Source organism: Pseudocercospora fijiensis (genome assembly GCF_000340215.1).
Source record: "Pseudocercospora fijiensis CIRAD86 unplaced genomic scaffold MYCFIscaffold_4, whole genome shotgun sequence".
NCBI lineage: Eukaryota > Fungi > Ascomycota > Dothideomycetes > Mycosphaerellales > Mycosphaerellaceae > Pseudocercospora > Pseudocercospora fijiensis.
In genome coordinates this window covers 3,574,609-3,589,756 of record NW_006921535.1, presented here as the reverse complement: position 1 = coordinate 3,589,756, position 15,148 = coordinate 3,574,609, and the positions used below count along the sequence as shown (strand labels likewise).

The 15,148-nt window shown below is 41.6% G+C and overlaps 1 protein-coding gene across 1 annotated transcript; it reads left to right on the top strand.

Annotated features, from left to right (window-relative positions):
• Window positions 1-12,720: 12,720 nt before the first annotated feature.
• Window positions 12,721-13,969, top strand: MYCFIDRAFT_38728 (uncharacterized protein; the record flags this gene model as incomplete). The annotated part of the gene is made up of 2 exons (XM_007927583.1): window positions 12,721-13,062; window positions 13,133-13,969. 2 exons carry the CDS (start codon window positions 12,721-12,723, stop codon window positions 13,967-13,969), a joined length of 1,179 nt encoding a protein of 392 aa, XP_007925774.1.
• Between the last annotated feature and the right edge of the window lie 1,179 nt (window positions 13,970-15,148).

Here is a 15,148-nt window from a genome sequence, read left to right as displayed (position 1 = left end):
AGAGCTAAGCGAGTACGCCGTACTATAGAGTTCGAAGAATCGCGGCCTTTCGTATAAAAAGCGAGGTAATTATAACGTACTATTAGTAGACCGACGATATCGAGGCGTCCTTATATGCTACCTCTTAGAGATAGGGACAATTCTAAGAGCGAGCCGTTGTTTTCTCGTAGAGATCGTCGATAATATAAGCGTTAAAGTACGCCTCGGAAATTAGGATCCTAGAGTAGTATAAGGTATACAAATCGTAAAGAGTCGATATTAGGGATCTCGGTTAGGAGGAACCGCGGCTATTAGCCTACCTACCTCTAATGCTTACTAGTCCTAAGTTGTTTATAGATAGAATAGCTAGATATTCGATATTACGAAAGAAGTCTAAGATCTAGGGAGGACGAATCGCAAAGAATCGATAGCGGAGAACCTAGTTAGGGGGGCCTATACGATTAGTACTTGCTTACGAATCGTAATAATTCGGAAATTAATACTAGGAAGTTCCTTTAACGGAGCTAGTTAGATTATTAGAATCCGTAGATTAGAAGATTCCTAGATCCTAAGGTAGTATTAGCGGAGTATATAGATTAAATAAAGGTTACCCGGAATGCTACTCCTATACGAGCCCTCGAGATCTAGTTTAGACAAATTATCCCTAACTAGTTAATCAAATCTAGGGTATATAGTTTGCGAGAGTAGTAGGATACTCGCCGGCCGAGATTACGGAGGAGGACTAAGTACGAATAGTAGGTTCGTATAAGGTAGTTCGTATAGAGGGGAGAGAGAGAGCGAGAGTACTCGGTAGATAGGCGCCTCTTTAACCGATCCTAAGAAAGCTCTACGTTTACCGGCGTAATCTAGTTTTACGTAGTATCGATCTCGCAATTTCTCGACGCGGAAAGGCTATAGGCACCCTATAGAGCGCCTAAAGTTAGGAGACTAGTAGGATAGCTACTAGATTCCTTAGGCGTTAAGTGGATTGCTCTATATAGGTACTACCGGGAGTACTATCCTCTAGTCGCCGATTATTAAAGAGAGATGCGTATATAGCTAGAGGCTATTTAGAAAACTAGATCCTACTAGAGCTAGTAGTGTTAGTAATAGCCGATTAGAGGTATTAGGCGAGGACGGCTATAACTCGCCTTTAAGCGTCTAAGATATTAGCTCGCTAAACGATAGTCCGGTATATCTAGAGATAGTGTTATAGGCGGCGGATATAGAGGATTTTAATATAGAAGAAGGTAAAGAAGCTATAATAGTACCTACTACGCCTAAAGGAAGGCAGATCGCGGTTAAAGATATAGACTAAGCGCTAGTTAAGACTATATATTCTAGGAGGGCAATTTCGGCGTTAAAGGCCTAGATTAGCGATATAGCACGTATACGCTAGCTCGGATAGTATGTTCTTCGGCTTGATTTCCCGTACTCGGCGCTCTTAAAGAGCGATATTCGTTCGGGTAGTATCGCGCAATTCTAAAGACCTTTATTTCGAAACCCCCTAGTCCTAAGTGTATCTCGAAGTGATATACGCGCCGCGTATACGTAGCTGCCTATTTGTTTGTATATATAACGCGATCTAGAAGTAATATATTAACGCGATTGTTAATACGAACTTAGAGCGCGATACGGACATTAACCGTTATTCTATCGACCGCCGCCCTTCTATATACTTCGCGTAGTCTAGTACGACTATTTCTCTCTCGATTTCCTTCGCCGATACTATTATATTAGCGATTAGAACGCGCGCGATAGTAGACTAGGAGGACGTCGATTTTATAGCTATTTAGTAGTAGGAGCTAAACTTCGCCGCTAAGTCGCTTTATAATAAGAATAACGGCGTTAAGCTAGAGACTAGCCCTATCTTCGATCGCCTAAGGGAGAACCGTAGAATAGGCCGGTAACTAGATATAGCGTACCGCGATAACCGCCGCTACGATATATACGCTAACGAGATCGTAATAGCGGTTAATAGAAGGATAAACGCGAAACTAGACACTAAGTTTATAAGTATTAGCGCCGCGTATAGATGTCGAAACTAGAGCTAATAGTAACTAGACGTACTAGTACGAAATAGTAGACGGCGGCGCAGTCGAGCTTACCTTTTAGCCGAAGGACGATAGCTCTCTCTATCCCTTCGATCGTTATAACTTCTTAGAGGCAGATAGCAAGATTCCGGCCCTAAAGAGATTCGTAAGTTAGCTCGTCGGGAAGGATTGCCTATTTTTAATCTCGTACTAACCTCTATAGGCTCGGATAGGTATATTAGGGCGAGCTCCGTTTCCGGACTATCGCTATAGAAGACTACCCCCTCGCCGAATACCCCCTCCCGCTTCTCGTATACCCTATCCTCGACCCGCGGTCGCCTTCCTTCGAATTAGTAGGTAAGGTATAGCTATTCTATACCTTCGACCCGAGCTAGCTAAGCTATATCTCGACTAGCGGACCTAGCACTAATCTAACCCTACCTAGTAAATAGGCCCGCCCGTTCTATTTTCTAGTAGAAGGTACTCGAGGCCTCTAATACAATATTGCGTTCCGCTCCGTATAAGATAGGGAGAATAAGTATCGGCCCTAGATATTAGAGAAGGCATAGAATAAGGCTAGCTTTAGATATACGGACTAGCAACCTAAGATATTATAGAAGTAGGGAGTTAGCGACGTATACCTAAAGGCTATTAACGAGCTAGAGTTTAGAGGTAATTAACGGCCGTATCTAAAGATATCGCGATTCCGGTAGTACCTAAATCGGTAGAAATAAAATAAAAATAGTCCTACCCTTACTGTCGCCTATATCTAATTATATATTTTACTCTCCTCTCCTATACTCTCTACCGCCGCGAAAATTGTACCGACTGCGTACGCCGCTAATCCTCTATTTACTCCTTACTCTTTCGGCGTCGCGAAATACTAGTAAGACGTATCGATCCGCGCTATTCTAATAGCGAAAAGGGAGTCCCTCTTTTAAACCTTGCCCGCTTTTCGCGTTGTCTCCGCCGGTCGTCTATTTACTACCTACGCTTTCGGCGTCGCGAAATGCTAGTAAGACGTATCGATCCGCGCTATCCTAACGGCGAAAAGGGAGTCCCTCTCCTAAACCTCGCCCGCTCCTCGCGTCGTCTCCGCTAATCCTCTATTTACTCTCTACCGATACTATACATACTCCTATAGCGAAGAAAGGCGAGGTCGGATAGGAGCGGCTTTCTAATACGTAACCGGAGCTAAGCGAGCGGGGACGCTTATAGCCGCTATATAAATAGAGACCTCTAGCTAATTAGGTAGTCCTAAAGGTTATACCTTCGCTAGTTATTTAAAGCTAGCCCTAGTTAGCGAGATGCCGAACTATATTCGCTTAAATATATTAGCCGACCGCACCTTTAAGGGTACGGTAAAATTAGTATAAGGCGATCTACGATCTACTAGATCGTCCGGATAGAGGGTTTAATTCCCTTATTAGCTATAACTTTTTTTTTCGATCTATACAATTATCTATATTCTATAACCCTCTAGCTAATTAGATCGGTTCTAGATAGTAAGAGTTATTCGCTCGTAGTCCTTATAGAGATACGAGGTAGCGACTAGCGAGGGTATAACTTTTAGTATTAGAGGTTCGAATCCTCTATTAGCTATCCTTTTACGCTCGCGTAAGGCGGCCGGCTATAGCCGCGAATTCGGGAGTTCCTATATATAATTTTCCCTATGTCCGGGAACTACCGCGCTAAGCAGGAGCGCCCGCGTGTTTTAGGGATACTAGAACTTTATATATATAAAAAAAAACCCCTAGCCTTCTAAGGTACGTGCTTTCTTATCTATACTAAGACGAGATAGAGACTAAAACTAAACGTATCGGTCTATCTAGGGCCTCTAACTTATCCGGTACCGCCGCCTATTTAGAGAGCGTATTGTCTTTACGCGTAGCAAGAACGAGATGTAGCTTTAAATGTACCCTACGCGCCGCTACGCTATCGAAGACGTTGCGTAAGGGCAAATTATAGCCTAGAGACGACAATAAGTATAGAAAGTTTATAGACTAAAGGAGGTAGATTGCTCTACCTACGAGACCGTACTTAGGCTCCTCCGCCTTCTTTCTAAGTTACGATAGCGTCTATCTCTAGGGCGCGAGTACCGTACTTATAGTAGTCCTAAGGAAACGTACTACTCTCCCGTTCCTATATATATCTCTAGACGATAAAACTCTCTATTCCTACGCCCTATATCGAGGATTACTATCGCGTCGTCTATATCGATTTAAGTATAACCGAAATTAGTAGTATTCTATACTAACTATAGCCTCCTTTTTATATCGAAGTCCCTTTCTGCCTCTATATTAAAGAAGTCGTAGTATTTAATATAGCTATCGTTTCGCGGGAAGTCGAAGGGTTAGTTATATTATAGCAAAGCATCGATAGCGCTAGGAAGACAGATTTCCTCTAACAACCGTAGATCGTACCTAACTAGGACCTTCTATACGAAGGTGCTATCCGTTCGGCTCGTTATAGTAGGATACGCGCGTAAAGGAACGACGACGAAGCGATCTATACCGAACGGCTATATAGTAGTAAGCTTTATCTACGCGAATTCGATCTAGAACTAGTTAGCAAAAGCGCTATATTCTTAGGGTACGCGACGGATATACCTAGCGACAATGCCGAGGAAATAGCGAGTTAGACTTTAAGAGATATAGTCTCGGCTCGAACTCGTCGAGTTCGTCGAGCCTATTAGTATTCGTATCTAGATTAACGTAGACGATAGACCCTTCTATTTGCTCTTCCTATTACGCCTAAGTAGTAACGACGTTAAGGTTACTATCTAGGTACTTGTCCTACGACTACTTAGGTATAGAGATCTATAGGAGTTAGCTTTCTACTACTATATACTAGACGATATGCGAGAATACGTACTACGTATTCTTCGTCCCGAGACTCCGTCCGCTAGTAGATCTTATTTATAACTAGAGATACTAATCTCGATATATGCCTAGACGGCCGGTAATTTATAACGCTATAGTACGGAGGTTTAGGAGAGAAGCCGTTATTCTTGTCTATATTACGGTTCTCGCGTACGCGGCGCAATACCTCCTTAGTAACTAGCTTATATATGTCTTGTAGCGCTTCTTAATATACCGGGGCCCGGCCTATAGTAAGCTATTAGCGAAGTCGTATAGAAGCGCGGGGGTACTTAATCTCGGCTATAGCGCGATTTAATTCTTAATATTAAAAGGCTCGCTACGGTATACTACGTAGAACGTCTATCTCTATAGCTCGATATTAGCGAAAATAGCGTATAGCGACCGATATACTAGAGACTTACTATTAGGGAGGGCTATAGTAGCTAAGACCGTATAGGAGGGGCGCCTTTATCGAGGTCGCTACTAGTAATATCGATAACTAGAAGGAGGTAGATATAGCTACGTAGAAGTAGTAGCTATATTAGTTATTATAGTAGTAATGTTTAGACGACGCGCAACGCCGTAACATTACTGTTTATATAGATAGATAGATATTTCATTTGCCTGTTGTAGTGCCTTTCGGCCTATATAGGTCTGTTTCTATGTATTGTTTTAGGTAGGAAACTAACTTAGTTAGTAAAAACCTCCCTTCTGTCCTATTTATAAGTATTAATCTTCCTCGTTTCCTTGTTTTCCTTCCTCTAGGGTGTACTAGTGTTATAGTTGTTACCCTCTAACTACCTTGCCTGCTACCCTGCCCTTCTTTCCCCCTCTTCTTCCCTCCTTCTTATCTACTCCTTAGTTTCCCTTACTAGTACGAATTGTTATATAAATCCCTATTTAATAATCTACTTTACTATCCTCTTTAGGTCTTCTTTGCTCTAGATTAGCTTATCGTATTCCCTTTCTATTGCTTTTAGTCTCTAATCACTTCTGCCTTCTAACTATTAAGGGTAGACTAGTAGCATATACTTAGGGTTCTAAGATTGGTAGCTATATTAGTAAGCCCTGTTTTCAATTCCTAGGACGTTTCTTCTAAACAGGTAAGATCTAAGTCTAATGTGTTTAGATCTGATTTAGATAGCTAGGCTTGCTTCGGCCCTATTTAGGTCCTTATAGAGCTAGTAGTTGTATTAACCAAATTTGATTAGTACCTTTAGGGTTCCTAGTCTAACTTGTGTTTTGTTCTATTCCTACTCCTATAGGTATCTAGCAATTGATTCTACTAGGCTTTGTTTCTCTCCCTTTAGCTTGTCTTCCTTTAGCCTTATGTTTGGTCCCTAAAGCTCTTTCTCTAGCATTTCTCTTATTAAGACTCTATATTGCTCTAGGTCTTTAACTTTCTAGGGAGTTATTTATAGTCTGTCTCGCCTCCTAGTCCTAATGTACTAGGCTTTAATCTTATCTAGTGCCTTTTAGATAGTCTGTTAGGCTAGGTATTCTATTATCTTTGCTATATATTAGTGTCTTAGCCCCTTAAAGTATTGTTTGACTAGTAGGAATTATCCCTAATTCCATTTCTACTACCCTTGTTAGTATAGTTTTGTATGCTCCTAGGATTTTCTTTAGGCTTTAGGTTTGGGACCTGCTAACTAGTTGCTTAATCCTCTTTAGTATTTTCTCCTAGGCTATCTATATCTATGCTCTATATAGTATTGTTAGCTTAACAATTGCTTTATATATAACTTTAGCTTTCTCGAATATAGCCCCCTATATAGAGGCTATAAGCCTATTAATAGATTGTATATTAGCATCTACCCTCTACCTTACCTTCTTTACTTATAGTCCCTAATTCAGTTTTGGATCTAGCTAGATCCCTAGTACCCTAAGCTCTGCTAATAGTTGGGTTTCAAAGCCTTAGATAGTAATTGATTGCTTTATATTATAGGTTGATTTAGCCTTACTAAAGTGGATAAGCTAATACTTTTCTAAGGCGAATTTTGCTCTATACCTCTTTGCCTATTTTTTACACTTCTAGTACTTCTCTTCTAGGATCTTATAGTTGGTTTCTATTGTCTTAGACTAGGCTAGGATGTTTGTATCGTCTATAAACCCTAATGCTAATGTGTTTTTTGATTCTAGGAGTGGGAGTAGGTCTACTATAAAGATAAGGAAGAGGATTAGGGAGAGTGTTAATCCTTAGGGGATTCCCTTTTTAGTTAGCATTAGGTCTAATTTGAATTTGCCTAGAATAAGCTGTATTAATCTTTCCTATAGGAAGGACTGGATAAATTAGACTATCTAGTTTAGTGTAGCTTTCTATTTAAGTATATATAGGAGCCTTTTATAAGAGACATTGTTAAAGGCTCCTAAGATATTAAGGGAGAGGAGGGTTGCTACCTAGTTTTAACTATAGTGCTAGATATGCTTAATCTATTCTGTAATTAGTTCTATAGCTATTAGTGTTAACCTCTTCTTTCTTCCTCCTATCTAGCCTTTAGGAAGGATATTCCTTTCCTCGGCAAAGGTTATTAGCCTTTTAGCGACAATTTTTTCTAGTACCTTGCCTATTATATTAAGTAGGGCTATTAGTCTGTAGGCCTTGAGCTATATATAGTCTTCCTTCTAGGGCTTCCTTAGCACTACTATTAGGGACTTCCTAAATAGTCTTAGGTAGTATCCTAGTGCTAGGCTTTGTAAAAAGATATTGGCTAGTACTAGGGCTAGCCCCTTCCTATATGCTTTTAGAAGTTTGTTATAGATCTTATCTTCTTCTAGTACCTTATTGCCTAGAATTTTCTTTAGGATCCTTTTAATAGTTTCGGGTTTAACCTAGGTATCTCTTAGTATACCTAGTAGTAGAGTCTCTTATTCTTTCTCCTTTATATCTAATAGGTCTGCTTATACTTTTCTATAGAAGAAGTGTTAGCCTAGGGCTCTTACTTTCCCTTCTATTATAGTCTGCATTTATCCTTATTGGTCTATAATGTCCGGGAATTGTAGTAGCATATCCTTGTCCTATTTAGGTCTCCTTGCCTATTTAGCTATCCTCTATATCTCCTCTAGTTTCTTTATAATCATTCCTATTATAGATCTCTATTCTTATATCTTATCTTTCTTAATCTGGATCTTCTTTTCCTAGCAGGCTTTATTATAGTTGTCCTATGCTTCCTAGGTATAGGTTTATATCTACTGCCTTCTAGCCTTCCTTACTACTTTAACCTTCCTTATATACTTACTAGTCTAGTATAGTTGCTAGTATAGTGAATGTTTCTTTACTAGGGTATACTTTCTAGCTACCTGTTTTAGGATTCCTATTAGTTCTTCTACTGCCTTATTAATGTCCTCTAGCCTTAGTAGGTACTTTGTTAAGAGTTCCTCTAGTTTTAGGTCCCTTTCTAGTTCCTCCCTAATCCTGCCCTATTAGGTACCTTTCTAGTTAAGCTTCTCCTCTAGTTCCCTTTCCTAATTAGCTTAGACATTTAGCTTAATCTATACCGGGAAGTGGTCTAATAATTCTTCTAGTTCCTAGTTAACCCTGCATCTTGTAATCCTATTCCTAATCTAATATAATACAAAGTATAGGTCTAGTGTACTACTGCTTCCTCTTGCCTCCTAAGTAATTAGTCCCTTTAGGGTAGCAATTTCTATTCCTTCCCTCTCTAATATATCAATTAGTCTTCCTACTAGGAAGTAGTAAGCTAGGGTAAAGTTTAAGCCCTAGAGGGGGTAGTAGAGGTTGAAATCCCTAAGTAGGATTTAGTAGGTGTTCCCCTAGATAACTCTAGGCAGTCTTTCTAGGGTTTTTAGTTAGGTACTGCTTCTTAAGTCTAGTAATAGGTTGTATATATAGTAGACTTAGAGTATACCTTAGGATGTCTCTACTTAAACTAATATTAGGTCCCTATCCTCCTATAGTATAGCCTACTAGGTTTCTATATCTATCTCCTTGCTAATGTAGATGTATATCCTTAGGGCTCCCTAGTTATAGATAATTGGGTAGTATCTTAGGTCTTTAACTATTGCTAGTCTCTTTATATATAGGTTGAGCTAGGGCTCTTAGATTATAATAATATAATGTTCTTTTAGGTTCAGTGCTTAAAGGAAGCTCCTCTGTACCTTGTCTTTACTCTTGTTAACATTATACTATATAATATTTAGTAATGTTGCAATGTTTATTAGGTTTTATCTATATTATTTCCCTATAAGTTTTCCTTTAGTCTTCCCTTACTTTAGATCAATATTTAACTAAGCTTTGTCTACCCTGCTTCCTTTCCTACAATGTTAAGGTATCTTAGTCTCTCTAGTTACTAGTAACTCTCTTATACTAGTAAGGCCCTAAATGTGAACCTATTATCTTGCCTAGACCTCTTTTGTAGCACTTAGCTAGGTTGCTTCTATACCTAGCTGCCCTAGCTTGTTATATATCTTTTTAGTGTATTGATTCTAGCTTCCTTTGCCTTCCTAGCTACCTGTATTCTTACTAGGTATTCCTTCGCCTAAGAGGGGTGTCTTTTAGTATAGTATATATATCTTGCTTCTCCCTTATATGCTTTGCATTCTTTAACCTAGTAATCCCCTATATAATAGGAGCAGGTGTTAGTTATCTTTATACACTTAGCTGCTAAGTGTCTATAGTGTTAACATTTAAAGCACTATATTATCCTATAGTTGCTTCTATATATCTCTGTTTCTAATCTTTTAAAGTCCTAGAACAACCCCTAGTCTAGCACTATATTAGCTTGCTCTATACTCTCTACCTAGATAATTAGGGAAGACTGCTTCTTAGTCTCTTCGATTTTCCTTTTAATCTATGCTACTTTTATAATCTTTAGGCCTAGGCATATAGCTTAGTTTTGTCTCTATAGGCTCTTAATATTCTGTTCTTCCTTAAAGCTTCTTATTATACTATAGGCTATAATTATGAATTGCTATTAGGAGACCTTTACTGTTTTCCCTATCTTGGTTATCTATTCTTTTTGTGTTTCTAGCTTCTTTTTGTCCTGCTCTTATACTATAAACAGCTTAATTACCCTTTTACCTTCGTTCCTAGCCCTAATTACCTCTTTAACTGCAATTCTTTCTATAATCTCCTTCCCTATAAGTCCTTAGATTTCCTTTTACTCCTATAGGTCCGTAATATAGACTCTAACTACTGTCCTCGGGGGTTTTAGCGCCTCCTAACTAGCTACTGCTGCCTAGGTACGGTAGTTTGGGCTTGTCTCCTATTGTTTCTTTATAATCTTTGCTACGACTGTATTAGCTACCTTTGTAATTACGTAGCTTGCCTAGTTATAGATTGCTTTTAGTCCTCTAAGGAGTTCTAAGATTATTATCCTATATGCCCTCTTAGGGGTTCTTCTATCTTCCGCCTTTAGTACCTCTTCTGCCCTAGTATATAGTGCTTTCTATTCGTCCTCCCTTCCTTCTTAACTGTCTTCCCTTCGTCTCTAATTATTCGCTACTATTTTTTTTTACTGTTTATATACGTAACCGTCGCCGCGCGCTAAGCCTATACTAGCTAATAGATATAAAGCGACGATATAAAGCGACGATATAAAGCGACGATATAAAGCGACCTGCGATAATAATAATAGCCTCTTGCGACGCGACGATATAAAGCGACCTGCGATAATAATAATAGCCTCTTGCGACGCGACGACGAATACTCGACCTTGCGCTTACTACTCTAGCTTAGATTCTACTACTATAACGTCGGTATCGTCGCTAGGGAGGTATTAATACGAACGAAGTCGTTAAGGACTCGAGTTAAGGCGAAGGAGCGCGTCGTCTGCCTCTAGCGGTATAATCCGGTAAGATATATCTTCTAGAGCTATAAATTTATATTATATCGAGGGATATAAAAAGATGTCCGTTAAGTAGATAGTACGCTAAAAATTACAATAAATGTACTAAGATTATCGTAGATTTCCTTCCGCAACCTCCCTAAATACTATATTCTCCCTTATACTCTATACTACGATTGCCCGCGCCTTAGTTTATTATAACGCTCGACTCGCTACGATACTCCTCTAGCGGGGCGAGACCGAATAATAATAAGGAAGGCTTTCGCCGGACGGGAGCGCTATATATAGTTAAGAGACAACTCCGCGTCGCTACCTAGTCGAAGCCTATACTATTACGGAGGAGCTAGAAATAGTCTAAGAAGTAGGTTATCTTAGCGTACTTATCGCTAAATAGGGCCGGGAGCTATACCGTCCGTTCCTAATCGCGAGTAGTACTCTCCGAGAGCAAGGCGACGCTAATACTATAGCTAGATATCGTATCGAATTAATACTAGATCTCGAGGACCTTTATAGCCGCCTTATCGGCGACGTCGTTATAGAAAAGGCTAGTAGCGATATAAAATACCTTAAGAGGCTTTGCGATAGTCGATTCTTCTACTAGCTGCGATTCGAATATCTACCTAAGGTCTAGCTTCTAAGGGACGATACTAAACGAAGGAAATAAGCCGAACTGCCGTAGATCGAGAATCCTCTATAGCGGGCTAAGTAGTAGCGAGTCTTGCTATATCTTCGTAAAGAAAACTACCGACTCTTACGGTAATTCCTACCGAGTACCGTAAACCTCCTCGTACTAGAATTGTTAGCCGCTATATCGGAGTACGACCGCTACTATACTACTTACTATAGCTTTCTATACCTCGGACCCTTTAAAACTATAATCTTAAGCGTACGTCTTCGCGAGCATTACGGTAGGCCTCGAGAGACTACGATAGGTAGTTAGTAGCGGGCCCTCGTTAGATCTATACCGGTACGACGCGAATAAGTATCCGGCGGCTAGGGGAGTTAAATCGAGGTCGGTTCTAGTAGAGTCTATAATAGTCGATCGCGATATTAGGTTGTTATAGTAGTAATTAATAACCGCGCGCCTACTAAAGTCGTTATATCTCCGGATATAGGCGCGTTATACGCGGCTACTATAGTTATATACGCGACGCGCGCCTTCCTTAGGACTTACGAGTAAAGGATACCGCAATTTCGTATAGCTTCTCGAAGGCCGTAGAGGTCGATAGAGCTACGATAGCGACTAAGAGGGTCGATAGTATCGTATTTATAAGACCCCGATAGCGGAGCTCGCGATAGTAGGGCCTCGGTACTAGTCGTACGTACTAAATTACGCTTCCTATAAGGCTACTAGCGCGATCGAGTATACTGCTTCGAGTAAATACCGCCGGATAAGGTATATACGACGAAGACGCCCTTTTCGAGACTACTATCGAAGTTATAGCTCGTCGCGGTATATACTACGACGTCTACGCCCTTCTAGATCGCTAAGGTATTAACGTTCCTCGCGTCTACTAATTAGAGGCCGCGGTTAGCCCGTTTTAAGCCGCACTAAGCCTAAAGGGGCCCTAACTTTTATTAAGTTATTATATTATAGATTTTGCTTTTGCGTTATAATAGATTCGATCTAGTACTTCTATGTCTTTAAGTATAGCGGGACGGGTTTTATAGGTTGTTATTTGAGACATAATTAATGTGTTCTTCCTAACAAATAATACAATAAAGAAGGAGAATTCTAGTGTATACCTACTGAGGTCCAGTGTAGCGTCTTGCGGCTGAGTAATCACTTGACCGATCACTCAAGGAGTTGTCGCTAGACCTGCCACCTCTGCCATGTTTGCTATTCACTCAACTGCCGAAGTCGGCGAAGAGTTGGCTGCGCGGGGGAACCAGTTTACTTCGGAAAAACGAATGCGGTATGTGAAAGACATTGACTCTGTACGACTTCCAGTGACATCCGTATTTGGTCAAGAAATATATCGATCGATTCAATTCTCTGCTTCTCTTCTCCGAACCAATCTCGATACTGGAAGAGCCAAGATGCCAGCAAGCCACGCAGCCAACGGCACAACAGTCCCTCCTCCAGCAAAAGGTGGCAAGATCTTAGTTCTTCCAGGTGATCACATTGGACCAGAAGTCGTAACAGAAGCCTTGAAAGTTCTAGACATCATCGAAGAAACTACTGGAGCCAAATTCGAACGTGATTTCGATTTATGTGGAGGCTGTTCTTTGGACAAACATAAAGATTCAGTCACCGAAGAAGTCCTGCAGAAATGTGAGAAGGTCGACGCGGTGTTCTTTGGTAGTGCTGGGGGGCCGGAATGGGGGACTGCACAGCCAAATCCTGAGAGTGGGTTGTTGAGGATTAGGAAACGGATGCAGGTAAGTAGGAAAGAGAGAGATTTTGGAGGTTTTGGAAAAGAGATATACTGATTGATGGATATTGTTTTAGATCTTTGCGAACCTTCGACCTTGTAAATTCGCTTCAAAAACCATGATCGAATGGTCGCCGATCAAACGAGAAATCATCGAAGGTGTAGATTTCATGCTAATTCGAGAGAATTGTGGCGGAGCGTATTATGGCAACAAAATCGAAGAGCAAGATTACGCTTGTGATCCTTGGGAGTACAGTCGTCCGGAAATCGAGCGAGTTGCTCGCGTTGCTGGAGCTTTGGCGTTACAGCACGATCCACCGCTTCCGGTCTTCAGTGCCGACAAGGCGAATGTGCTTGCTAACTCGAGAGTGTGGAGACGAGTGGTCACTGAGGTTTTCGAGAAGGAGTTTCCTACTGTCAAGCTTCAGCATCAGCTCGCGGATAGTCTGGCTATGTTGTTTATTACGAAACCGAAGGCGTTCAATGGCGTGATTGTTACGGACAACACATTCGGCGACATTCTATCGGATGAGAGTGGAGGGCTCACGGGATCGCTTGGTTTGCTTCCGAGTGCGTCGTTGGCAGGAGCTCCGGGGACAAATCTTGGACAGAATAGCGTTGGTGGTGTTGTTGGACTTTATGAACCTGTGCATGGATCTGCGCCGGATATTTCTGGGAAAGGATTGGCGAATCCTGTTGCACAGGTTCTGAGTCTGGCTATGATGTTGCGGTACTCGTTTAATATGCATCGCGAGGCGGATGTTATTGAAGATGCTGTTGCGAAGGTCTTGGATGCGAAGAAGGATGGTGGACTTGAAGTGAGAACGGGAGATTTGGGTGGGAAGGCGACCACGAAGGATATGAGTGAGGCGATACAAGGTGAGGTCAGGCGTTTGCTGAAGGAGAGGGTATGAGTATGTATTGCGTGGTAAAGATTAAATCGCCAAGGAGCCGGTACGGAATGTGAAGTCCATCAAGCATTTTGCATGTGAAAGGACGGTCCGGGCCGTCACATCTACCTTGAAATAGCAACTCTTAGATCATAATTCAAGCCCAAAACAATCACCACGATCAAAGCTCTGCCCTCTTTCCATTCTGTCCCCATACAATCCCTCGGCGGAAGGCGCTAGCCTGCTGTAGCGGGGCTTCGCCAAAGTGAGGAAGGAGCGCCTGAATGGAAAGAGCCCTCTTCCATCGAAAGCGAATCTGCGAAATTCTGATAAACGATACTGCTTCATGCTGAAGAAGTCTAACACGGCGACTCATATCATGATGGACTCCACCACGGCGGACTCTTCCAACATCTTTCCAGGCAAAATCAGCGGTGCTGACCGACTCGAGGTTGCTACGACAGCTCCATGCCACTTGCTTGACATCGCGCCAGAATTGCGCAACGAGATTTACGAACTCGCCTTTACATCGAACGAGATCGAAGTCGACCTCCTCCACAGCGAACCACCTTCTCCAGCTCTCCTACAGTGTTGCAAACAAGTCAAAGACGAAGCTCAAGGCATCTTCAAGGCCTCTGTCCGCAGCTGCTACGACGAGAAAACGTTCCGCCTAGCGCTGAAGCAAGACGGGGACCCGCTGGGAAAGCTCAGATATCAGGTTTCGAGACGATTCGACATGCAAAGCATGAAAAATTTGCACTTCGAGTACTCTTACAAAATCAGTATGGAAAATACCATGAAGTTCACGATCGAGACGAGCAATTCGTTGTGGCACTGCACGAATTCTGGTTATGGCTCTACAGACCACTTCGCCTTCGTCATTTGCCAAGGAAACATTGTTTTTCTGCGAGTGCTTGGTCAGAGCGAGGCGGAGCGTGCTGAGCATCTAGCCCAAATAATTCAAGATCACAAAGAATACTCGGTGGTTACTCGCGTCAAGGACCAGTTCGAGGCATACTGCAATACTGCAAGCAGGTTGAGATTCACAGAGTCGAATTAGCTACGTGCGTCATAGAAGAGAAGTGAAGACAGGAACGTCATACATGCAGGGCACTATCCAGGACAAGAATGGGAGAGGAACGTAGAACGATACAGCCGTTCACCGAAAGGATGCAGGGATAGGGACTCGGAACTCACCAAGGC